The sequence below is a fragment of the Stomoxys calcitrans genome, chromosome 5 (genome assembly GCF_963082655.1).
Source record: "Stomoxys calcitrans chromosome 5, idStoCalc2.1, whole genome shotgun sequence".
Classification (NCBI taxonomy): domain Eukaryota; kingdom Metazoa; phylum Arthropoda; class Insecta; order Diptera; family Muscidae; genus Stomoxys; species Stomoxys calcitrans.
The window spans coordinates 160,200,864-160,226,179 of record NC_081556.1 but is presented as its reverse complement, the minus strand read 5'-3'; the positions used below and the strand labels follow the sequence as shown (position 1 = coordinate 160,226,179).

Sequence of the window (25,316 nt, the reverse complement as noted above, 5' to 3'; positions counted from 1 at the left end):
GCACGCTTTTACTCGTTTTTCGACTATGCAAAATATCATTCAATTCAATTACGAATTGAGCTCTGTGTGTGCTCAAGATCGGTTTGCTTGGAAACAACAACAGGCTTTACACCATACTCAGTGTAAAATTTCGTAATCTTAAAAAAAGCTAAATACGAAATCCAAACCAAATTGAATAAGAATATCAACATCCAGGGACATAGGTTGTAGATCGAACAGTAGTGCTAATTTTTTTTACGAACTTGAAACAATTTTTCAATGTTCAGGATTGGGTCTGCTCTCATTGAGCGGCACTTGGAGCGGGCATCACTTATTGATAAGAGAAAAATGTCACTGTTGTCCATTGTTTGTCCATGTTTGTAGGCATATGTGCCTTTAATACTAGCTCACTGGTCCAAGTGCCTTTATTTCCACCCACTGTGCACAACAAAGAGGAAAAAATTTCAATGTTTTGTCGTTAAAGATAACCGACACAACAATATTCTATTTTGGCTGTTATGTCATTTTAGTTTTTCGTCGCTGCCCCCCGTCTTGCGTGACGATATCGCTGTTCCGCGATGTGGCTGTGCTGTGTTGTCTATTTATTGCCTGAACCCCAAGTATTTTTAGAAAATCTCTGCGTTTGTCTCCTATGATTCTGAAACATATGCGGTTTGTTGATATCTCTCATTTAAATTGGAATCGCTGCTCAGGGAGGGAACTGGCAGGCGGAGCAGGGGCAGCAAAAAAGAACAAACAACACAGAAAAAGAAAATTCGCAACACAGCCGCCCTGGCCCGCCAATGTAGAACCTCGAATATAGGCCAGTGAAAAACGTGCACAAATGCTTCGCTCTGTTGGCAAAGGATTCGATTTTGAGTTGGACTTAATCACTTTGGGCATTTGGGCATTGGGGGCCGGCATCTGCTCTGACTGACGCCATACATTTGATTTCATTTTGTGTATGGCCCTGCGTCCAGATACATTGATACTCTCCCAACGAAATTGAGTTCAACAGGTGCCAAATGCCTCGATGTTATCACCCTTAAAAATATCATTGTCTTCATTTCACTTTTGGCGGAAGCAAAAGTGACTTATTATGGCTCAGCGTTCTTGACAGCAATTCTTTCGTCCTTTTTATACCCACCACCGAAGGATGGGGGTATATTCATTTTGTCATTCCGTTTGCAACACATCGAAATATCCATTTCCGACCCTATAAAGTATATATATTCTTGATCAGCGTAAAAATCTAAGACGATCTAGCCATGTCCGTCCGTCTGTCCGTCTGTCCGTCTGTCTGTTGAAATCACGCTACAGTCTTTAAAAATAGAGATATTGAGCTGAAATTTTGCACAGATTCTTTTTTTGTCCATAAGCAGGTTAAGTTCGAAGATGGGCTATATCGGACTATATCTTGATATAGCCCCCATATAGACCGATCCGCCGATTTAGGGTCTTAGGCCCATAAAAGCCACATTTATTATCCGATTTTGTTGAAATTTGGGACAGTAAGTTGTGCTAGGCCCTTCGACATCCTTTGTCAATTTGGCTCAGATCGGTCCAGATTTGGATATAGCTGCCATATAGACCGATCCTCCGATTTAGGGTCTAGGACCCATAAAAGCCATATTTATGGTCCGATTTCGCTGAAATTTGGGACAGTGAGTTGTATTAGGCCCTTTGACATGTTTCTTGAATTTGGTCTAGATCGGTTCAGATTTGGATATAGCTGCCATATAGACCGATCCTCCGGTTTAGGGTCTTAGGCCCACAAAAGCCACATTTATTATCCGATTTTGATGAAATTTGGGGCAGTGAATTGTGTAAGACCCATCGACATCCTTCGTTAATTTGGCTAAGATCGGTCCAGATTTGGATATAACTGCCATATAGATCGATCCTCCGATTTATGGTGTAAGGCCCATAATAGCCACATTCATTATCCGATTTAGCTGAAATTTGGGACAGTGAGATGTGTTAGGCCCTTTGACATATTTCTTCAATTTGGTACAGATCGGTTCAAATTTGGATATAGCTGCCATATAGACCGATATCTAGGTTTTAGGTTTTGGGTCCATAAAATGCTCATTTATTGCCCGATGTCCCCGAAATTTGGAACAGTGAGTTAAGTTAAGCTCCTTGACATACGTCTGCAATATCGCACAGATCGGTCCAGATTTGGATATAGCTGCCATATAGACCGATCTCTGAATTTAGGGTTTAGGGCCCATAAAAGACGCATTTATTGTCCGATGTCGCTGAAATTTGAGACAGTGAGTTTGGTTAGGCTCTTCGACGTCCTTCTTCAATTTTGCCCAGATCGGTCTAGATTTGAATATAGCTCCCACATAGACCGATCTCTGGATTTAGGGTTTAGGGCCCATAAAAGAGGCATTTATTGTTCGATTTCGCCGAAATTTGGGACAGTGCTTAGTGTTAGGCTCTTCGACATGTTTATGCAACTTGGCCCAAATCGGTCCAGATTTGGATATAGCTGCAATGTAGACCGATATCTCGATTTAAAGTCTTGGCCCCATAAAAGGCGCATTTATAATCCGATTTCGCTGAAATTTGACACAGTGACTTATGTTCGGCTTTTCGACATCCGTGTCGTATATAGTTCAGATCGGTATGAGGTAAATGAGTATGAAATTTTCACCGAATTTTGATGAAATGTGGTTTACATATATACCCGAGGTGGTGGGTATCCAAAGTTCGGCCCGGCCGAACTTAACGCCTTTTCACTTGTTTTTTTTCTTTATGTTTTAAGTGGACAGTTGACTACGGAATCGTTTCTTGGCTTGTCTATTCACTTACTTACCCCACCAGATATATTTCAGTTTTGCTGTGTACATTCTTTGGACTTTTGGTTTATCGAAATTTGCGGTTGTTGGTTTTTGGGGTTACCAATGATGGTTATTTGCTGAAAACAAATGAGTTTGAACAAAAGTTTGAAAAACTAACGAATTCCCAAATGGCTTGAATACGTGATATATAAGAGTCAAAGTGAGAATTTCTAAGAGGATTTTTATTCGACATTTTATATAAAAAAAAACTAAAATTCAATATAAGAAAACAAAAATAAATATAAAAAATTGGAGGCCAACCTAGCGCAGAGGTTAGCATGTCCGCCCACAACGCTAATCGCCTGGGTTTGAATCCTGGCGAGACCATCAGAAAAATTTTTCAGCGGTTGTTTTCCACTCCTTATGCTGGCAACGTTTGTGAGGTACTATGCCTGGTTAGAACTTCTATCCAAAGAGGGGTCGTACTGCGACACGCCGTTTGGATTCAGCTAAAAAAAGGAGGCCCCTTATCATTGAGCTTAAAACTTAAATCGGACTGCACTCATTGATATGTGAGAAGTTTGCCCCTGTTCCTTAGTGGAATGTTCATGGGCAAAATTTGCTTTTACTAAGAACATTTTCTGAAAGTGTAGAAATTTTGGTTACTTCGCGATGTAAATTTTCCAAACATGTTACCGATCGATCTCTCTCTTCTAGTTTTGCTTGCCATTTTTAAATTGGGAGGCATTACTATGTGGGCACTGTTGCGAAACATAAAGGTATTTTAGTGACACAGATGTTTAGTTGGTCAATAAATAGGGTGGTCCATAAACCGGCTCTTTCCTTAAAAGCGAAAAATGAGCTTTGTTTTTTAAATTATTGAAATTGTTAACAATCTATTTCTATAAAAATAAACCTTTTGTAGATGATATCAAAAGTCCATCTGAAAATCTCTATTTCTGTTAGTGAGACAACGTTAATAGCCGTTGTAGCTTATGCTAAATTAATGAATACTACCAAGCTTATATTTTAAAAAATAAATAAAGAAACAAGTAAGAGCTAAGTTCGGCCGGGCCGAATCTTATATACCCTCAAACATGGATCGCATTTGTCGAGTTCTTTGCGCGGTATCTCTTTTAGGCAAACAGAGAATAATGAATTAGAACTGTTATGCTATTAGAGCTTTATCAAGTTTCCGATTTGAACCATAAATGAACTGAATGTTGGAGACTAGTAAAAGTCATTGTGTAAAATTTCAGCCAATTCGAGTAAGAATTGCGCCCTATAGGTGCTAAAGAAGCAAAATTTGGAGATAGGTTTATATGGGAGCTGTATCAAGCTATAGATCGATTCAGAACATATTTCACATGTATGTTGATGGTCATGGGAGAAACCATTGTACAAAACCATTTCAGCCAAATTGGACAACAACTGCGCCCTCTAGAGGCTCAAAAAGTCAAGATCCCAGATTGGTTTTATGGTAGCTATATCAGGTTATGTACCGATTTGCGCCATACAAAGCTTAGTTATTCGAAGTCATAACAAAACACCTCATGCAAAATTTCAGCCAAATCGGATGAGAATTGCGCCCTCCAGATGCTCAAGAAGTCAAGATCCAAGATCGGTTTATATGGCAGCTATACCAGGTTATGGACCGATTTGAATCATACTTGGCACATTTGTTGAAAGTGATACCAAAACACATCGTGCAAAATTTCAGTCCAATCGGATAAGAATTGCGCCCTCTAGAAGATGAAGAAGTCAAGGTCCAAGTTCGGTTTATATGGCATCTATAGCGGGTTATGAACCAATTTGAACCATACTTAGAACAATTGTTGGAACAGTGATGCCAAAACACCATGTTCAAAATCGGACGAGAATGGCGCCCTCTAGAGGGTGAAGAAGTCAAGACCCAAGATCGGTTTATATGACAGCTATATCAAAACATGTACCGATTTGGCCCATTTACAATCCCAACCGACCTACACAAATGAAATGTATTTGCGCCTTTACAGACAGACGGACGGACATGGCTAGTTCGACTTAAAATGGCATGACGATCAAGAATATATATATTTTATGGGGTCTTAGATGAATATTTCGAGGTGTTACAAACATAGTGAGATAATTAGTATACCCCCATCCTATGGTGGAGGGTATAAAATCGTATAAAATGTTCTCAAGAGACGAAAATTGAAAATTTTTTATGACAAAATTAAGCAAAAATTTTTTAAAAGACAATATTTTTAAGAACTTATTTCATGACCCTATTTTGATGAACATTTTCTTAAGCGAATGTTTTGTTGAATTTTGACTGAATTTTCCCCAAAGACAACATCTTGGTGTATATGTGTTTGTTATCCAAACCTCAAGGAAATATTTTAATTTCTTCAATTCTGTCATTTTAATTCTTTCTAAAGGCTGGTACTATGTGCGTGTTTTTCGCGATTACTTTTGTGAAACACTACAACAATCTCAATGATAACGTAACTTTTACTGAACACAAATAATTTTATTGACACATTATTGCAATTAGTGAGGGAATGTCCTATCGAATGGAATCAACAAGATATTTTGCTTCACAATCTATTATTTAAAACAAATAATCGGGAAAAAATATTGATTTTCGTCGCGAAAGCGTACATAGTACTAGCCTTAATTTCAAATTGCAAAAAAAATAAAAAAAATTTTTAGAGGTATGATTTTGAATACTCTAACTGGACATCGTATTTATCTATGAGGACATTTTTTTTAATTAAAACTTCTTTTAAAAACAATGTTTTAAGCCTTTGAAGTTGAAAACATAGATAAATATTTTTAATTTAGCAAAATTTTACCGATTAATCAAAAACCCGAAAATTTGCAATTTTTTAGAAACGGAGCCCTAGCAATAAAACAATCGGTACCATACTTTGTAAAAATGAGATTTTAGTTCCTAGGGCCTATTACGTGTAAATCGGAAGAAGCATATGTAAAGGGCGATTTTTTTAAGAGCTATAGAAAAGTTTTTAAAAAAAAAAAAGAAAAAACAAATTCATTAAATCTTTGTTTGAATCGATAGTACGGCCCATATAATTTAATGTTTGAAGATTATTTCATGCGAATATTGACCGTGATTGCGTTTCAAATAGTCCATCCGCAAAGTTACATTTTTGCATACTCTTTCAAACATTTCGGCCGGTGTCTCACGAATAAATGCTTCAATATTGTGTTCCAATGCGTCAATTGAATCGGGCTTGTCTGTGTAGACATGAACTTTATCATAGCCCCATAAAACTATTCTAAAGGCGTTAAATCGCACGATCTAGTCGGCCAATTGAGCGGTTTCCGGGCTTGAAATAAAATGTTCACCGAACTCACTTCTTAATAAGTCCATTGTTACGCGTGCTGTGTGACATCCTCTTGTTGAAACCACATGTCATGCAAGTCAAGCACTTGCATTTTGGGCATTAAATGTTGGATATCATCTCACGGTAGCGCTCACCATTCACAGTTACCTTAGGATTTGCATCATCTTTGAAGAAGTACGGGGCAATGATGCCACCGGCCTATAAACCACACCAAACTGTGACTTTTTCTGGATGGGCATAAAATGTTGGATATCATCTCACGGTAGCGCTCACCATTCACAGTTACCTTAGGATTTGCATCATCTTTGAAGAAGTACGGAGCAATTATGCCATCGGCCTATAAACCGCACCAAACTGTGACTTTTTCTGGGTCCATTTGTAGCTCTTGCAATGTTTCGGCTGATGTTCACTCCAAAATCGACAATTCTGCTTAATGACGTACCCATTGAGCCAAAAATGAGCTTCGTCCATAAAATGGAGGAAGCATGCGATGAACTTTCTTAACAGAGCATGAATTTTGATAATAAAATTCAATGTGAGCAAAACAAGATTGATTTATTTAATATGTCAAAAATATTAAATACAATAAATCACCCTTTATATGGGAGCTATAATTTAAAGTGAATCAATATTGACAAGATTTCGTGCACGTAGTAGTTCACGTGTCATAAAATAAAAGTGAATTGATCGATTTATATATGAGTCTGCTAGGGCTCTATAATTCAAAATCGGGATTACATATAGATATAAGAAATAGTTCTATGCCTGGAATTGAATAGTAATGGCAAGAGTAAAAACAAACTTTTATGTATCAAATTTAGTGAGGACTAGTTGACGAATAACTACAATTTTGCAGTAATTTTCCAAATCGGCCGAGAATATATTTTTATCGGTTATTGGACTCTACGACGAAATCTAAGATTTTTAGTCGTTAAAAAAAACAGGAAGCTAGACAAACCGTCAGACGGACACACAGATAGACCGGCAGGCAGATAGACACATATATGGACAGGCAGACGGACGAACAGACCTACGAAGAACTTTTATTAGTTTTTTCAAATTTTGAAAACTTGTTAAAAATAACTTTTTTAGTATTACTCTAATCTTACTTCGAACATCAGAATCGCGTCTCTATTATTCCACGATAAAGGAGTTTGTTTAACACGGAAGCTCAATTCTGCACCTCATCACATATTAAATGGTATTTTAAAATTGTTTATCCGAAAATCATCTGGTTTTTTGGAATTTTTTATTTTACATGGTGACAGAGGCTAATGGCTCGTTAATACTTTGTCACCTCCATTTCGATAAGAGCAGCGTCGTTTAGTTTTAAATTTACAACAAACAATGATTAATAATGACAATGGATGAATGAGCCAAATGGTGTCGAGGGAGGTGGTACGAAATCAAAGAACATTTGTGTGAGTGGGCGGACTTGCGGTCATTTGCCTGTGTGCCACCAAAATAGATCTGGGTTCGCCTGACTCAATTGATAATCGAAGACTAATTGGTTTCCTAAATATGGCCATGGAATGCCTTCACCAAGGCTATTTCACCAAACTCACGCAACTATGGCTGGAAGAGGAAATTGGTGTCATTTAGTGATGGTGGCAAAGTGATGAGGTTTTTACCCTGATTTCTGATCCATTCGACACTTTAATCGAGGTGCATTGAAACCCATTAATAAGCTCAAAACGGAATTTATCAAAGCAACTGGCTACTTGTATGTAAGTGGGTACTGGGTGTATGGGTACGGTTATAGTTGGGTGTGTGTGTGTGTGTCTGTGGGAGTGTTTTTGTTTTGCTGCATGCAATACAAATGACCATGTTTCCCTTTGTTTTCATGCGCAGTCAAGGAAACATTCGAATTTGTCACCAAAAATTATGATTAATCGTCAAGTATTTGTCGAGAGAGATAAAAATCATATGAAAAAACACTTAAGCGCACCGTACCACAGATGAAAGGACGGACGGATGGACAAACGCCCCAAACTAGCATACAGCCATAAAATTTCGATTTGTTTGTTTATATATGTGTATGTAGCTAGGTAACCAACAACCATACGTCCCAATATATGTAATATCTTTGCACACTCACTCACAAACACACACACACACACGTTAACGTATGCTCGTAATCATCGCTGTATGTGTACCAATGTACAGAGCCATTGCTAATGCCTATGTAAATTATTGCTTCGTCATTTCATAATTACAGAGGGGGGATTGCAGAGACCGGCAGAAAGAGAGTGACATCGCGCAAGCTACTCATAGCCATGGCATTGAAGGTATTGCCAGGGGCGACAAATTCCGTACTTATGCCACTTTTGCCCAGGCTTTAGGCATTTCACTAAAAGCAAATGCGTTTCAATATCAATGAAGTGTGCAAATATTTTGGTATACCCTCAAAACAAATCAGGTTTGTGATTCTCAGAAAAAGCGATGAGGCACAGGGACTGTTTTGTAAATAAAAGACTCGGGATATTACATTTTGTTTAACATTGGAAGTTTTTAAATTAAAGCTGTGCTGAGGCAATCTATCTTAAAAGAATGGACATGTTTTTATACCCACCACCGAAGGATGGGGGTATATTCATTTTGTCATTCCGTTTGCAACACATCGAAATATCCATTTCCGACCCTATAAAGTATATATATTCTTGATCAGCGTAAAAATATAAGACGATCTAGCCATGTCCGTCCGTCTGCCCGTCTGTCTGTTGAAATCACGCTACAGTCTTTAGAAATAGAGATATTGAGCTGAAACTTTGCACATGTTCTTGTTTTTTCCATAAGCAGGTTAAGTTCGATGAAGGGCTATATCGGACTATATCTTGGTATTGCCCCATATAGACCGATCCGCCGATATCGGGTCTTAGGCCAACAAAAGCCACATTTATTATCCGATTTTGCTGAAATTTGGGACAATGAGTTGTCTTAGGCCCTTCGACATCCTTCGTCAAATTGGATCAGATCGGTTCAGATTTGGATATATTGTAGCTGCCATATAGACCGATCATTTTGGACAATGAGTTGTCTTAGGCCCTTCGACGTCATCCATTAAGGCTCAGATCTGTCCAGATTTGTATATAGCTGTCATATAGACGGATCCTCCGATTTAGGGTCATATTTAATAAATAAATTTTGTCTGATAGTCTCGCCAGGATTCGAACCCAGGCGTTTAGCGTCAGAGGCGGACATGCTAACCTCTGCGCTACGGTGGCCTCCATTTAGATCTCCAGATTTGGCTAAATAAATGAATTTTTTCTCTTTTTTTTGGCAATTTTATCCTTTTAACAGAACTTTTTATCAAAATATTGATAATCCCAGCTAATGTTACAGGATCATCTATTGGGTTGCCCAAAAAGCAATTGCGGATTTTTCATATAGTCGGCGTTGACAAATTTTTTCACAGCTTGTGAATCTGTAATTGCATTCTTTCTTCTGTCAGTTATCAGCTGTTACTTTTAGCTTGCTTTAGAAACTTTTTGGGCAACCCAATATTTATTCCATATATTACCTTTTCACTCAATAGGACCACACCTGATCTTCCAAATATCAGTAACTGATATTTTATTTCTTTCCTAAGCGAACTCTTTTGCTTTTAACATCGGAGACAACTATGCGCTTTTGGGTTGGGTTTTTGTTTATTCAGAATGCTAAGGTCTCCGTTTAGAGGCTCTCTTTTAGTTTATACCAGTGGTGGGCAAATGCACACACACTATTGCACATATTTGTGTACGTGTCCCAGGAAATATGCCCATGGGTTTGGAAATATTACGCACACTAGCACATTTGCCCAGCATTGGCTTATACTGACTATACCAGCGGTTTAAATTTATTGAGGCCATTATCTCTATATTTTGTGTTTAAGGTGATGAGTTTAATAGTTGTAAATTATTTCCTAGAAAGGATTTTTATTAAATTTTTCTATAAAAATATAAAGTTTCTATAAATACAAGATTTCGATTCCATTTTTGCTAAAGACGAAATTTCATTAAAGTTTTAACTAAGATGGCAGTTCATTGAAGTATTTTTCTTAAGGCTGGTACTCTGTTTCTCTTTTCAAGTGGACAACTGTCGAACTCCGCATGAAAAATGAATAAACAAGTAAAAAGGCATTAAGTTCGGCCGGGCCGAATTTTGTAAATCCGTACCTCGGATATATGTATGTACCACCTTTCGTCATTATACGGTGAAAAATTCATCATTGTCGAAAAACTGCACGGAGCTCTCCATGCCAAATTTGGTAATAGGAATAGTAATAGTAAAAGCGATTTTTATGGGTCCACGACTTTAAATCGGGATATCGGTTCATATGGCAGCTTTATCCAAATAGAGCTTAATCTTGCGAATGCTTGGAATGAAATTGAGGGGCTTAACACAACTCATTGTGCAAAATTTGAATGAAATCTATTAATGAATTCATCTTCATTAAGGATTCAAGTGAAAAAAAAAAAAAATATATATATATATATATATATATATATATGTATATATATATATATATATATATATATATATATATATATACATATATATATATATATACATATATATATATATATATATATATATATATATATATATATATATATATATATATATATATATATATATATATATATATATATATATATATATATATATATATATGTATATATATATATATATATATATATATATATATATATATATATATATATATATATATATATATATATATATATATATATATATATATATATATATATATATATATATATATATATATATACATATATATATATATATGTATATATATATATATCTGAATGAAATCTATTAATAAATTCATCTTCATTAAGGATTCAAGTGAAAAAAAAAGAAAAAAAAAAAAAAATATATATATATATATATATATATATATATATATATATATATATATATATATATATATATATATATGCAAACTGGTCAATATATTTTACGAAGAATCTTTCAAATACTCCAAGCACTGCCTCATCTGCTTTCACAAGTACCCATGCCTCAGAACTATATACAAACCTGAAGAGTGCTTCAAATTAAGAGAATTGTCTCCAATGACGAGGTGATTGCTGAAACTGAAGCTTATTGGGGGTCAAAGATAAATCGTTCTTGAAAAAAGACATTGATAAGTTTGAAAAAAGCGATGGTATCGCTTTCAAAGGAAACTGTTTTTCCCGTAAAATATTTATCAAAAAATTATTTTTTGTTAGTTATCCTAGCCATGTGCTAGTTTCAGGCAGGAAGAATGTAAGGATTGTTGGGCGATAAATTTTAAATATTTTATAGTTTCGCTCAATAGCTTGGGGAAGGCTGAAGGCCATGGCTGCAACTTATATGCAACTTATAGTGGAAAAATTAGTCTTGACGTGCCTCCTATGTGTTTTTCATTTTGTTTTCGCATCAATGCGTCAAAATCAATTTTATTTGAATTTTTGAAATTATTGCTTAAGATCGTAAATACATTGGCCTTTGTGGTGTTTGAAATGAATAGCACTCCTCAACGTATACGCAATACGTTACTAATACGTAACGGACTATGTTGTGCTTTAAAAGAGCACTTATTTTTATTATTTCAGCAGAAGTGAATGTAAAAATCTGATTGATTGCGAGAGGGAGAGGGGGCGGAAGAGAGATTAGTTAAATTTTCTTTTCACTCATATCATCATCAGTGGTACATTTTTCAAATTGCTTTGAACTTTGTACGAACAATCAACAGATTATGCGCTCATCACCGATGTGATTTGCGGTTGTATTGAATGCGAGCAGCTACTGCGTTCTGCGGCTGCAACGCCAACGGCAACGGCAGAAAAGTTGCCAAATTAGTCGAAAGCCACAACAATTTCACCAAACAACAAACACAACTGGCTGAAGAGCACAAAACAAATAAACAAACGAGTCAGCACGTCGGCCAATAAAACAAGCCATTAAAAAAACTTAACCCAGCACAGAGATAGACATTCACCACAAGACAACCATCGTCAAGTACATTGTCAAGGCAGCGCAAGGAGACAAACATGCATGAGGCATGCAACACCCAACACGCACACATTTACTCATATACACATACATACTCATTTACACTGAGACAAATAAATAGAAATTTAGAGAAAAATTAAAAATATGCCTTTTTCCCCCTTTTTTGCTAATTTCAAATAATATTTTTTATATATGTATTATTTATTATATTTATTACTTTTTTTTAAAGGAACTAAATTTTAGATATTATTAAAAATAAAAAAAGATAAAAACGCGCTAAGTACGTCCGGCCGAACTTTGACCATGGACTCCGTCAAAAGTAATTCAGGGTTATTTTAAAGAAGGAAACCCGTCGATTGAGCAGTGGACAATGTGTATTTATTGCCCAAGGGAGGGAGGCAGGGAGGTTGGAAGAGTAGCACATATTCATGAGTTCATATGGGGACAATGTGGAAAGTGTACTCAATGACATTTTATGCCCCTTTGGCAATGTCCGACCGAATATGCTGTGATTCGGTTGTGAATGGGCACTCTTTTGCTTCGTGAGCCCTTGTAGGACACATTTATAATTCGATTTGACTTTTAGACCTTAAGATGAAAACTTGGGAGTTGGGGATAACTAAACGTTATTCACGGTGATTTGGCCCAGTCGAAGTTAATTTAGTAGTTTAAGTTAATTTATTTCTTTTAGTTCTGTAAAATTTTAATGCCCTATTGTGCTCTGCAATTAAGTTGTTTGGTATTTCAATTTGTTTTAATTGATTTCAAATTCCTCGTCATTGTTATTTTAGTCTCATTTGTCGTTGGTTCTCCCACAATTGGGCATTGAGTTACAAAGTTTGTTTTTGTAAAGTTCCTTGTTTTTGTTGTCTTGCCAACTTGGCAAGAATGCATGATGTGCTTGTTTTGCAGTTCGTCGATGGTGAGACGTGCGGTGCATCGACATGTATTCATGGTATGCATGCTCTAGTAGATGCGCCTTCATTCTTTACATTTATCTTACCTTAAGACCGTGAGTGCGTGTGCTCGTTTGTGCTTGTGCAGGATTAGCGGTTTGTTTTGACTTCCTCAAAGATTGTGTTTAATGACTTTGTAATGAATTTAGACAAAGGAATATAGGCGAAAAAAAAAACAAAAACAAAAACAAAAATACTCACTCATGTATTCAACCAACAACAAGTGTCAATACTTATGGCCCATAGTGTTGTATTACACTCGCACCAACACTCAAGCATGCCAAGAGATGAGCACACACTCGACGAGTTGGCGAAACAACATTTGCAACATTTGCCATTCACATATGGGGAAGTCATAACCGAACGGAACCAACGAATTAAGATAGCACGAGCACGAGTCGAGCACACATCAAACGCCAAAGTCATTTCATTCATTCATACGAGTGTCACCCGTAGACATTGTCGTCAGTGTCATTAAAATAGAAGACGCCAACAACAGCGCCAATGACAACAAACAAACGATATGCCCTAGAAGAGCATGTGCATGCTCGAGGCTGTGTGAGTGAGTGAGTGTGTGCGTTCGTTGGCTGCTTGCAAAGGTACTGCTGCTGACTTCGTTTGCCCTCTCTCGTGCCCTAATCTGCACGAGATGCACACCAAAATCATAAGTTCTTCTCCCCTGTGCTGCATGCAAGGCCGTCAGAGCGCTGAGATATGTAATGGCATCGGAGGGTGATCAGTCGGTATTTGTTGATGTAGTAAATTCTACTTCCCCACAACCGAAATGTTGCTGCTGCTGCGTGTCGTCTACCACGGAGGTTAGTGACGATGCCAAATGTAAGCGAGAACCTGCTGCATTGTACGTGCTACGTTTCGTTTTCATTTCTTAAAATACGAATATGTACTATAAGATGGTGGAGGCTTGAGGGCTCTTGTTGTTGTCTTTAAAATGACAACAAAGCATGTTGAAGATGCACAGTGGTTCTCACATGGATCGCAGTGGTTAAATTGAACTGAAGTCTTATTTTAGAACATGCTGCAGGGAAAACGCAAATACGATAAAGGCAAAGTTAGTTTAGTTTAAGAGGCAGTCTATTAAATAGATCGAGGTTAACCTTTTCATTCCGCCCATCCCCAAAAAACCCTCAACAGAAGATTTGTTGCCGATTTCGACAATATTGGTATTCAATGACATGAATATTGGTATTCAGTACAGTATGAATCTGTTTTAAAATTTGCTTCAAGTGCCGCCAAAGCCCAAGCAAACATGTATGATGACCGTTATAATATGGTACTCAAGCGAAAGTAATTTTTTACTAGAAAAGTACGAATATATCATTAATTGGGAAAAAGCCGTCCCACCACCCTAAATGATTCAAAATTCAACCGGGACAATATGAACTCAATTTTAGAGTTTTTGGCGGTAAAGTTCATATCTGCTATTAATATAAAAAGCGGTGAGTTCATTTAAAAAAAAAAAGTTTTTCGTGATGAAGTACCAAAAATTTAATTCTGCAAACAAATGTGCTACTTACGTGCGGCAGCACTAAAGGACGCTCGTTTTCAAGTAACAAAGTTGAAAATGTTTCAACTCATCTGCGTTGCTTTTGTGGTATTTGTGTGCAGAGTTGCATTTTTGCAAAGCTACGCTAAATGGTTAAAGTTTTAAAAATATTCCGTGCAACATATTTTTACTGAAAAACTCAGCTCAAGGTAAAGACTTGCAAATTCCAAAAGGCACATGACCTTACACCAAAGCAGAAAAGATGTTCGGCTTGCTAGGGCAAAGGAATTGCTGCTCTTGTAGGAACATGGTGAATTTCGGAATTTTTGGATTTTCCATGGCAAGAAAAAAATTTCCAATTGAGCAATTCGTGTACTCCCAAAACGATCGTGTTTAGTTAACCTAGCGCACGTACTAGAATTTGAGCGTACGAACGGCCAGCCGAAGTAATTTTCCTTCTCAAGTGATGGAATGGGCAGCTGTTGCAGCCGATGGCCGCTTTCCATTCGATCCTATCTAGCCTGGAGTCAAAGAAAGTGCAAGCTGCTTTGAAGCTTATATATATTTCGGTCGTAGACCATGGACGTACCGTACGAGCCTCGGCACTATCACATGAAACACCTGTAAGCCCAGATCATGATCCGCACTTCAATTCGTCCACACGTTGGTTGTCCAATGCGCGGGATGCAAATCACGTGTACTTTTTTATTTGGGTCATTTTACAGAGCAGGGTGAATTAAAAAGTATGCCAATATAGATGTGCTGAAAAAACCCTGAAAACCCTTGGATCTGACTCAGAGCAACAGTCAAAGCTAAAGGTGGTCATATCGGTCATATCGGTGGTCATTCCACACATTTTTGCCATTTGAATCAATAAAAAATGTTTTCATTCTCAAGTTTTTTGCCAGTTAAAGCGAAGATCATTAAATTTTACAATTTTTGTTTGTTTCTCTTTCGAGACGAGCTGAATGATCGAAGATTTTTTCTTTGCAAATGGAAAAGAAAAGGCACAGATCGCAACTCCCACCCCAACACTCCTTAAACCGGACATATTTACTGGCCATAGCATTTATTTGAGAGTAGATCATGGAATTGCGGAGCCAAGTGTCTGGTGGTTCGCTCCATCAGCAAAAGACCTATCAAACTGCTCATATTTTCTAACCACGGCAATATGGTGCTTGAATTAAAGGTGTCTGGAAGTAACACAAATTTAATATCCACATTGGGGTCGAAATATCTGAGGGGCCGTTCCACCCCCATACTGGGCTTATTTAACAATCTTTACAATAAAGGATTAAAATAAACAGTATAAGGGAGTAAGATAGGGCGCAGCTGATTGGGCCCGGTTCAGCTAGAAACCAATAAAACCTATTCATTATTTCAGATTCGATTTGATTTTTTGAAACATTATCCATACATCCACACTCAAGATGTGGGTAGCGCCACAGAAATAATATTTGTTTTAAATCACTTTATAAAATCTATTTAAAGCATCTGCATATTTTTTATTGCTGTCCCATTGTGTATCTTTTGTGGCTTACAAGGGAACACAAATAAAATTTATTGTTGCTAACATTTGGAACGTGATAAACTTTTTATACCCTATACCTCTACTGTGGTACAGGGTATTATAGCTTAGTGAATTTGTTTGTTGCACCCAAAAGGAAGAGAGATAGTATACCGATCGATGGATGACTGTCTGTCTGTCTGTCCATCTGTCCGTTTGTCCATCTGTCCGTCTGTCCATGTTAATTTGTGTACAAACTACAGATTCCAGTTTTCATCCGATTGTCTTCAAATTTGGTACAGGCATGTTTTTTGCCTAGAGACGAAGCCTATACATTTGAAAAAATCGGTTCAGATTTAGATATAGCTTCCATATATATATATTCGTCCGATTTGCAGAAATAATGCAATAAATTAATCATTTGTTAACCGATTCGGTCAAAAGTTGGCAGGAAGGATTTTCTCTTGACTCTCTATATTACTGATGAATTTCGTATCAATCGGTTCAGATTTAGATATAGCTCTCATAGCATCCTGCTCATTTATTCACCAATCTTCCCAAAATTTTGTACAACGCTTTCCTCGACAACTACCACAATAGCTGTAAAGTTTGGTGGAAATCGGTTTAGATTTAAATGTAGCTCCCATATATATGTTCATCAGATTTTGAGAAATGTTGAAGTAAATTGGTCATTTGTTAAACGATTCTCTGGAAATTTGCCAGGAAGGATTTTCTTACGACTCCTAATATTACTGATGAATTTCATAGAAATCTGTTCAGATTTAGATATAGCTGCCATATATGTATATCGCCCGATCTTCACTTCTAGAGCCACTGCAAGCACATTAATTGAGCAATATTGCCAAAATTGTGCATAACGCTTTCCTCGAAACCTGCCATAATCACGAAAAAGTCTGGTCAAAATCGGTTGTAGCTCTCCACATGTATGTTCGTCAGATTTTGGGTGATTTGCAGTGAAGTTGTCATTTATCAACCGTATTTATTACAGTTTGAACATATTTGCTCAAAATTTGATACGAGGTTCCACAAATTGGTTCGGAATTACATATAGTTCACAATTTGTACGTATAGGTTAGGTGTAGGGCGTAATGAAGTCGCCACCGCCCGACTTTTGCCTTTCCTTACCGGTTTTGCCATAGGAAAATATTCTCGATTCGATTTGTTTATTAACACCAGGTTGCGATTTTAAGCTGGCTTAAGGACTAGGATAGAATTGCTTTCTTGAAATTTTTAAAATTCTTTTGGCACTCCATCAGCACATGCTCAATGGAGGAGGAGGAAGGGAAACATATGACAAAGGCATATTTCTTCATATAAGGGAATGCCATACCTTTGCACTAGAGTCCCTTAAGCCTATGGGGCATTACACAATTCCTATTGTTATCAATGACAATATTTACGCTTGTGTTTTGTGTTCAAAGGTGTCATTGTTGTAGTGAATGCTGCATTCATTGTTGCATTGTGATAGTGAAAATAGTTACAAGGACTTGGGTGGACATGTCAATCCTTTTGTTTTTGCGCACTGGGCTCAGGGTTCTCGTGCATGGCTACGTTGTTAGAGAAGCACCCTAATGTACATGTTCTAAGACAGGCGAAAATATCTACTCAAATACATTCCTGGGATAGTTTCGTAGATGATTTTTTGTGTGCCTTGCATATTTGTGTTTATGCGGCCCTCCGACTCTCGAAGGGGGGAGATGCAAAGGGGTTGGTGTTCACTAGTCGTCCGATGCAAGCAAAACGTTTTGTTTCTGCACAACTCTACAATGCAAATGCTGGTGTAGGAATACCAAATTCCAGTAAAGGCAACAAACATAAAAGTGTTCTCTCTCGCTCTCTCTTTCTCTAGAAACTCATTGACAAAGTCTTCAAATATTTAAGTTAATTTGCTGCATATTGCCATCTTTTGCCACAAAACGAAACTCGTTTGTGAAAGTGCACTCGCCCTGCAAATGCCCCCCCACAGAATTGTTCTTTTAATCGATGAGAAATGTTTGTGGCATTAAAATGTTTTATTTACGAGATGACTTGCTTTGATGCTCCCTGGAAACGAGAAAGAGCAGCAAGCCAAACGAACGAGTTGAAGGAAATGTGGCATGAAGGCTTATGGCATGAGTGCTGCTGTATTTGAAGGATTTGCCGGGCAAAGACGTAAAGCTCAGAAATTCGTTTGTGACCTGAGACACTTTCCGCCCCGCATTCTCCTATAGCATCCCACTTGAAAGGTTATTTGGGGAAAATTGCCTGGCCATTGGGATTCTTGTAAATAACGACGATGTTCTTCATCATTCCTTAACAAAATGATGATTAAAAATGCAAACAGAAGGAATTCGGAAACATATCTGATGTAAAGAAGACAGCTGCGCTCGGTTCCATTTAAATTGCGGCATTTTTTGCTTGTGTTTTTAGCTGAATAAAATTTTGACTGGAGGGAGGTAATTTTTTGAGTTTTGGCTGTAGTACCATGAGGCATTGTTTGCCATTTGGCATTTTTATCAACAGCATTGAGCCATTCATTCCGAGTGATAAGAGCTTTAAAAATTTAACAAAATTATAATATTGAATTAAGGGGAATGTGTATTTCATTATTATTTGACTATGGTTTGTTCCTAACCAAATGATTAATCAACAGACCGATAAGAATATTCGAAAGTGAAAGTTTGATTTGGACATAGGTGGGGTAAGTTTTTTCAAAATCGAAAAACTGCCTAAATTTTGTGAAATTGATAAAGATACCTCAAGTTTTTTACTGAAATTTTTGGCAGCTACTAGGTGCAGAAACTAAACCATGGGCGGTGACATTTGGTCATAAAGTCGGAGCCAAATTTTTGGCAACACACTTTTTATGGGTCGATCCTAATCTTTCAAATCATTCAAAATTTGCTTGTCTTTGAGAGTATTTTAGTTTTATTGTGGTATTTTCGGGGAATCGTCTTCAATATATTGATGCAATATTTTCTTTTGAGCTCATTATAATTTGCTCTCAAACTAGTTTTATGATTTCAACAGGTTATTGTTTGTATCGATCAATTGGTTTTAAGTAACTGGAACAGATGGAACAGATGCCCAGTAATAATTGCATCCCTTTGTTGCCGTACGTGCTTATAATTTGCACTAGCCCACCAAAGCACGCTCTGCTGTGCCTTCTGCAATAGACAGAATAAAAATTTACTTATATCTTTAATCTAAACTTCTAGGTCTAATGGGAGTATCTTGACTTCAAATATACTCCACATTGTCGGCATATACAACTTGCCGATACCTTTTGGTTGAATGAATTGTATATTTCAAAAAGTTATGATTGTGCATCCGCACAGGCTATTTGCCCAAAATGCTTGTTTTTTTTTTCATTTTCATTTAGTATTTGTAAGATTCATATCCCTCTTCTTTAATTTATGCCCCATATTGTTATTATCGGGTTACATGTCCGTTTGGTGGAAATTGAAGGGGAGGCGAGCGCTAGAAACTTGACTTTATATAGCCATTTCAGCAGCTTATCGGAACAAATTTGTACACTACTGACATATACATTTTATTTGAATATCATGTTACCATTATTGCGCTACATGTCTAATTGGGTAAAAGGTAGACTCTAAGCCACTTGTCACACTGCAGCATGTCCTTTAGAGCACCCTATTTCCTTTATTTGGTTTAACTCTCCGCCAATTAATTTATTCACTAATTATTCACTTTGACTTCTTTTATGATTACTTCAATGTTTGAATAAGTGTTTTGCCAACGTTGTATTTAACCGTTGCCGACATATTAAACCGCAAACGTCATTGACCATAGCTGCAGCTTAGGCTATTGACTGATCTTAATGCCAAAGAACACCAAGTAGTGCCAATAGCGCAATAGTGGCCTCCTTTAGCATACTCTTTCTCTTGCAAATACTAGTCACCTCTCGCATTATCACCACTAATATTCCACCTATGCCACACAAATAATGGATGCTTAAGAAATAAGCAACAACAATTTTGTGTGTTGCAGCTTCTTTTTTTATTAAAAATCAATTCCTCATTTTCATTGATTCTCTTTTCGGAAAATTAATTTTCATATATATTCTGCATATCTCTGGAAGGATATTTTTCGATTCACTAATTTGCTTTTAAAAAACGCACTAACAGCATATGTCCTGTAGTTATAGAATGTTTTGTATTGTTGCTCGCAAAACATACACAAACAACAATGCAAAGGTCTCGCACGCCAAAGCCGAGCCCTAAAAAATTGGCTGACCTGCATGCCAAGTAGATCCATGCGCGTCACACCCCCGCAACACCCTCACCTAAATAGTGATACCCTTTCCCTCGCTCGATTTGCTTCTTTTATTCTCTCCACTAGTACTCCCACCTATGGTTTTGCATTCACACCCATAACGAATGCTTAAGAAAAATAAAAAAAAACAAAAACAATTGTTGTGTTTATGCTTTTTCTTCTTTTATTGAAAACTAATTCATCATTTTCATGGCTTTTCTTTAGGAAAAATTAATTTTGATATATAGTCGTCGCTTCTCTGGGAAAATTCCTTCGATTGATGCCCAATCCATTAAATTCAATTCAGCCGTTTGGCCGTAATATGTACCACAAAATCGCCTTTATAAAACCCTTGGCCGTTTAATATCATGTCTAAATAAGTCCTAAAGTTTTTCTAATTTATTGGAAATAAAATAAGAAAAGGTAGTAGAAAGCAGGCCACCGCAGCGCAGAGGTTAGCATGTCCGCCTATGGCGTTGAACGCCTGGGTTCGAATCCTGGCAAGACCATCAGAAAAAAATTTGCAGCGGTGGTAGTGGAATGTTCATAGGCAAAATTTGCAATTTTGGTAGAACTCGGAAATATGAAGAGATGTCTACGGTATTTCAGTTTCAAAACTTTTTCTTACTTTCCCTACCAAAAAATTTGAAATTCGGGACAAATTTGAGATCAAATGTTAACTAAGTGTTTCTAGATTTATCTAATTAGATATAATTTGATCCAATTATATCTAATGGCAGATAAAATTCGATTTGACCATATCAGTTTTTTACTTGGGTTGTCAATTTTATTTGAGTTTTAAATTTTATTTGACTACACCACTACTGTGGTACAGGGTATTATAACTTAGTGCATTTGTTTGTAACACCCAAAAGGAAGAGAGATAGACCCATTGATAAGTATACCGATCGACTCAGAATCACTTTCTGATACGATTTAGTTGTGTCCGTCTGTCTGTCTGTCCGTCCGTCTGTCTGTCCATGTTAATTTGTGTACAAACTACAGGTCGCAATTTTCATCCTATCGTCTTCAAATTTGGTACAGGCATGTTATTCGGCCTAGAGACGAAAAAATCGTATCAGATTTGGATATAGCTCCCATATATATGTTCGTCCGATTTGCAGTAATAATGCAATAAAAAGGTAATTTGTTAACCGATTCTCCCGAAATTTGGCAGAAATGATTTTCTTATGACTCTCGACATTACTGGCGAATTTCATGGGAATCGGTTCAGATTTATATATAGCTCTCATACATATAAATCGGCCGATTTTCACTCCTAGAGCCATTGCAAGCGCATTTATTGACCAATCTTCCCAAAATGTTGTACAACGCCTTCCTCGACGACTACCGCAATATATGAGAAGTTTGCTTGAAATCGGTTCAGATTTAGATATCGCTCCCATATATATTACAATAAAGTCCTCATGTGGATAGTTTCTTAACCCATCTGAAAACACCCGCCGAGGTCCATCCAAATCGGTTCAGAATGAGATATAGCTCCCATTTTGTAATTAAAGGGTAGTCGGCACCGCCGGACTTTTGCCTTTCCTTGTGGACCTTTGTTATATATTCCAAATGAAACGGAGTTGGTTTCCGTTTATAGAAATAAATCTTCATGCTTCCACCACCAGGATTTAAAAATTCTACCACTGGCAAGCGGTAAGCGGTTTAACTTTTTTATTTTTGTTTTGAGGGGATATAGTTGACCCTTTAAGTTTTACAAAAGAAAAAAAACTGTTGTGTGTGAGCAATGTGTCTCTATTTGATTTTGGACAGCGATAGTTTTCCGACTCAATTATTATCATCATTAGCATTATTTTATTTTTAATTTTGATCAACACTCTAAATGATGGAATTTTGTTTTGCTCTGGTTTTCATTGCAGATTTACAAATGACGGAGATGCAAAGCAACAGTGCCACCTTCTAAACTGAGACTTGAAAAAGTCAAGCTGTGAGAGACTCGAAGAGGTTTCATCGATGTTTTGAGACAGGATTTGAGACAAAAGCTATTGTGATATTTTTTAAGCCCAGATTTTAGTATACAAGTACGTTGAGTCTTGGGTGAGAGGGGGAGAGAGAGAGAGTGTGTGTGTGGGGGTCCATTGGTCTAATACCACTATATGGGGTTAATTTTTTCCCCTCCTTCCTTACTTCCTTCCTTTGTTTGGTTTGTTTTTTCCCTGACCTTTTTCTTTTCGGTTTGGTAAAATTTTTGTTTTGATCTTTGGATTGCCAGGAGATTGTAATGATGAAGTTTATTTAATTGTGCAAGGACATAAAAGACATTCGAGCGAGGACACTGCGGCGCCTGAGGTGAGGGCTCTGAGGTAGTAGTAGAGATCCTGCGTAGGTTGGCTGGCAGCTGTTGGGAATTGAACGCAGTCGCCATGTCACATGGGGGCGGCCAGGAATGTTTGTAATATTTCCAGCTGAAGATCTCATCTTGATGACATATGGTGCTGCTATACCTCGTATAAGTCCACGACCAACACTCGATTGCCTACGTGACCCTCAAGTACCCATTGTTGTACCCGCCCGAAGTTTACCGCCATCATCGCCTTCGCCCTCATCATCGTCGTCGCCACATTCACCAAATCCACTACCTCAGTCTGTGTCCAGTGTTAGAGAGTTCCCCAGTGCACTGCCCGCCCCATTTCCCCCGATAACAGCACCTGATAACAGCAACAGCGTTAGCATCATCAGTCAAGGTGATATTGTAGACCCAGCAGGAGTAGAGGCCGAGCTGTCATTGTTGACTGGCGTTTCCAGTCGTTATCCCTACCCCGGTCGCAGTTTGTTGCCGACAATCAGCGAACGGAACAGTCCCTCTGTGCACACACCCACATCGACGCCACCCTCCTCGGCAACTCCTGTTCGACGAAGCTCTCGTTCTTCCCAAAGGAGATCCAATCCCACACAGCGAGCACCAATTGGTTTGCGCCAAATCGAGGAGGAGCCCCTGAGGGAATTTCCTCCCATTTCGAATCTGAACATCCCCATGTATAATGATCTAAACATGCGATCCTCACAGCAACAGCAGCAGTATCCAGAACCAATGCAGGGTGCCTCGAGGTCAGGTTTCCAGGGTAGCCCCCTGGAGATTGAATATCCCACGGGCTCCCTGCAGCGAAGCCGAAGTCCCAGTATATTTCTCGAACCATCTACGCCGGACCCCACGCAACCTCGCTTGGGGCCCGGCTGGGGACGGCCCATGTCGCCCATGGACCTACCCCCCGAACCATCTACCTCGCAAAAGTCGCCATCAAGCAAATCTCGCTTGAGGCCAAAGCTCCACATACCTCTCGGCCGTTTGGGCCGCTCCACATCCAGCGATCAAAGAGAATCCTATAGACTGCGCGAAGATTTGGAGCTGCAAGTGGAGAACCCCGTTTTCAATACGGAGAACCTGAGACAGCGCAATTTTGATGCTTTCTTCGATTCCGGCGAGCCGGTCTATAAGTTGCAGCCCAAAACTCCCTTCTCCACATCGAGTGAATCCTCGCCGGGTGGTGGCAAGCTGTCACCTGCTCTTGACAACTATGCCGGTGTTTACGACTCATCGCCGCGCAAGGGCCGTGGCGCCAACGCCGGAGGACTTTTTGCCCGCTCCAACAAGGAAGACCAGAGACAGCCAGAACCCCGAACGAAGAGCTCCGAGTACTACGACCCAGCGCGGGAAGTTCGATCGGCGTCGGTGGACCCCGCATCAGTCAGTATGGCCAGTGGCGGTGTCAGCACCAGTGGTGTTCCCCAGAAAGGTGACAGGTGCCCCCAAAATAATTTTTACAAACTCTAATCAAATTGTTTACAGCTTCATAAAAACAAGTCAATTTAAAGCAAGCTAAGATGAGCTGCTCCTCTGCCCCTGCTACGAGTCCACCCAACTCACTCGGTCGTAAAGCCAGCCATTGGGTGGGTGGGCCAGGCGGGACTGGGGAGCGGCCGCTGCAATGTCTTCTAACAAATGAGTATTAAATGCCCGCTAACACTTGATGTCGTTACGAAGGTTTCTCGAGACAATGAAGCCCGCATGCAGCCCATTGTTCCACACCGTTTGACCTTTCCCATGGGACTGTTTATGTTAAGCATTCTGCTTTGCACTCCTCCTCCTCCTTGTACTCCTTGCAACCACAGATGTGTGTGTGTGTGTGAGTGGGTGTGTGTGTTCGTGGTCATTTGCAGGACATATAATTTGATGATGAATACAGATCTGATGGCTAAAGATAAAAGTTTCCTTGGGAGTCCAACGTCTTTCCTCCCACGAAAACCGCACACACCCACACACAGCCGCACGCAGCCAACTCTTTCCAGCAAACAACTAATTAACCTGCTCCGTGAATGAGGGGCATGCTTTTTGCTCGCCACTAATGGGAATGCCACCAGTTCGATGGTGGGAGATGGAATGCTGGGCATGACCAAGATGGCTGTCTGTCCGTTTGTGTGTCTGTTGGCCACTTCCGAAAAGTTTGCATTGAAATACTAACAAATCCATGTAAATAAAGTTTCGTGGGTAGCTCCATATTGACTGGTTGCCCTGGTGCTTTTTCTGTCATTTCGTTCGTTTGTGTGTGTGTGTCTGTGTGGCCATGAGGTGGCCTTTGGATTTGCAGGCAAAGAAGCAAATGGTCGCTTCAGCGACAGCAGCAACAGCAGCAGCTACGGCAGCCGCAGCAAAAGCACCATAGCTGCGAGCATGATTTCGCAATTTCCTCGGGGAGCAATTGTTCCCCTTTTCGTCCTTGTTTCAGTTGTTAAATTAGTTCATTGTTTTGTTTGTTTTGTGTCTGTTTTGCTTTTGTGTTCTACGCTGTTTGTTATTCTTAGCTATTTTCGGTTTTTTTTTCGCAACTGTTTTTGTTATCCTTTTTGGGACTTTTTTTCGTTTTTCTGTATTTTCATGAACACTTTAGTAATGGTACTTGTTTTTCTCATTGTTGGTGTTGTTGTTGC

General features: G+C 38.4%; 1 protein-coding gene across 1 annotated transcript in view; it reads left to right on the top strand.

Moving 5' to 3' along the window:
• Window positions 1–25,316, top strand: part of LOC106081914 (uncharacterized) — a 380,832-nt gene that overhangs the window by 83,538 nt on the left and 271,978 nt on the right. Inside the window, 2 exon segments of the mRNA XM_013244184.2 lie at window positions 22,250–22,411; window positions 22,603–24,124. Of these exon segments, the coding sequence (XP_013099638.2) occupies window positions 22,777–24,124 (1,348 nt within the window). The 5' untranslated portion in view covers window positions 22,250–22,411; window positions 22,603–22,776.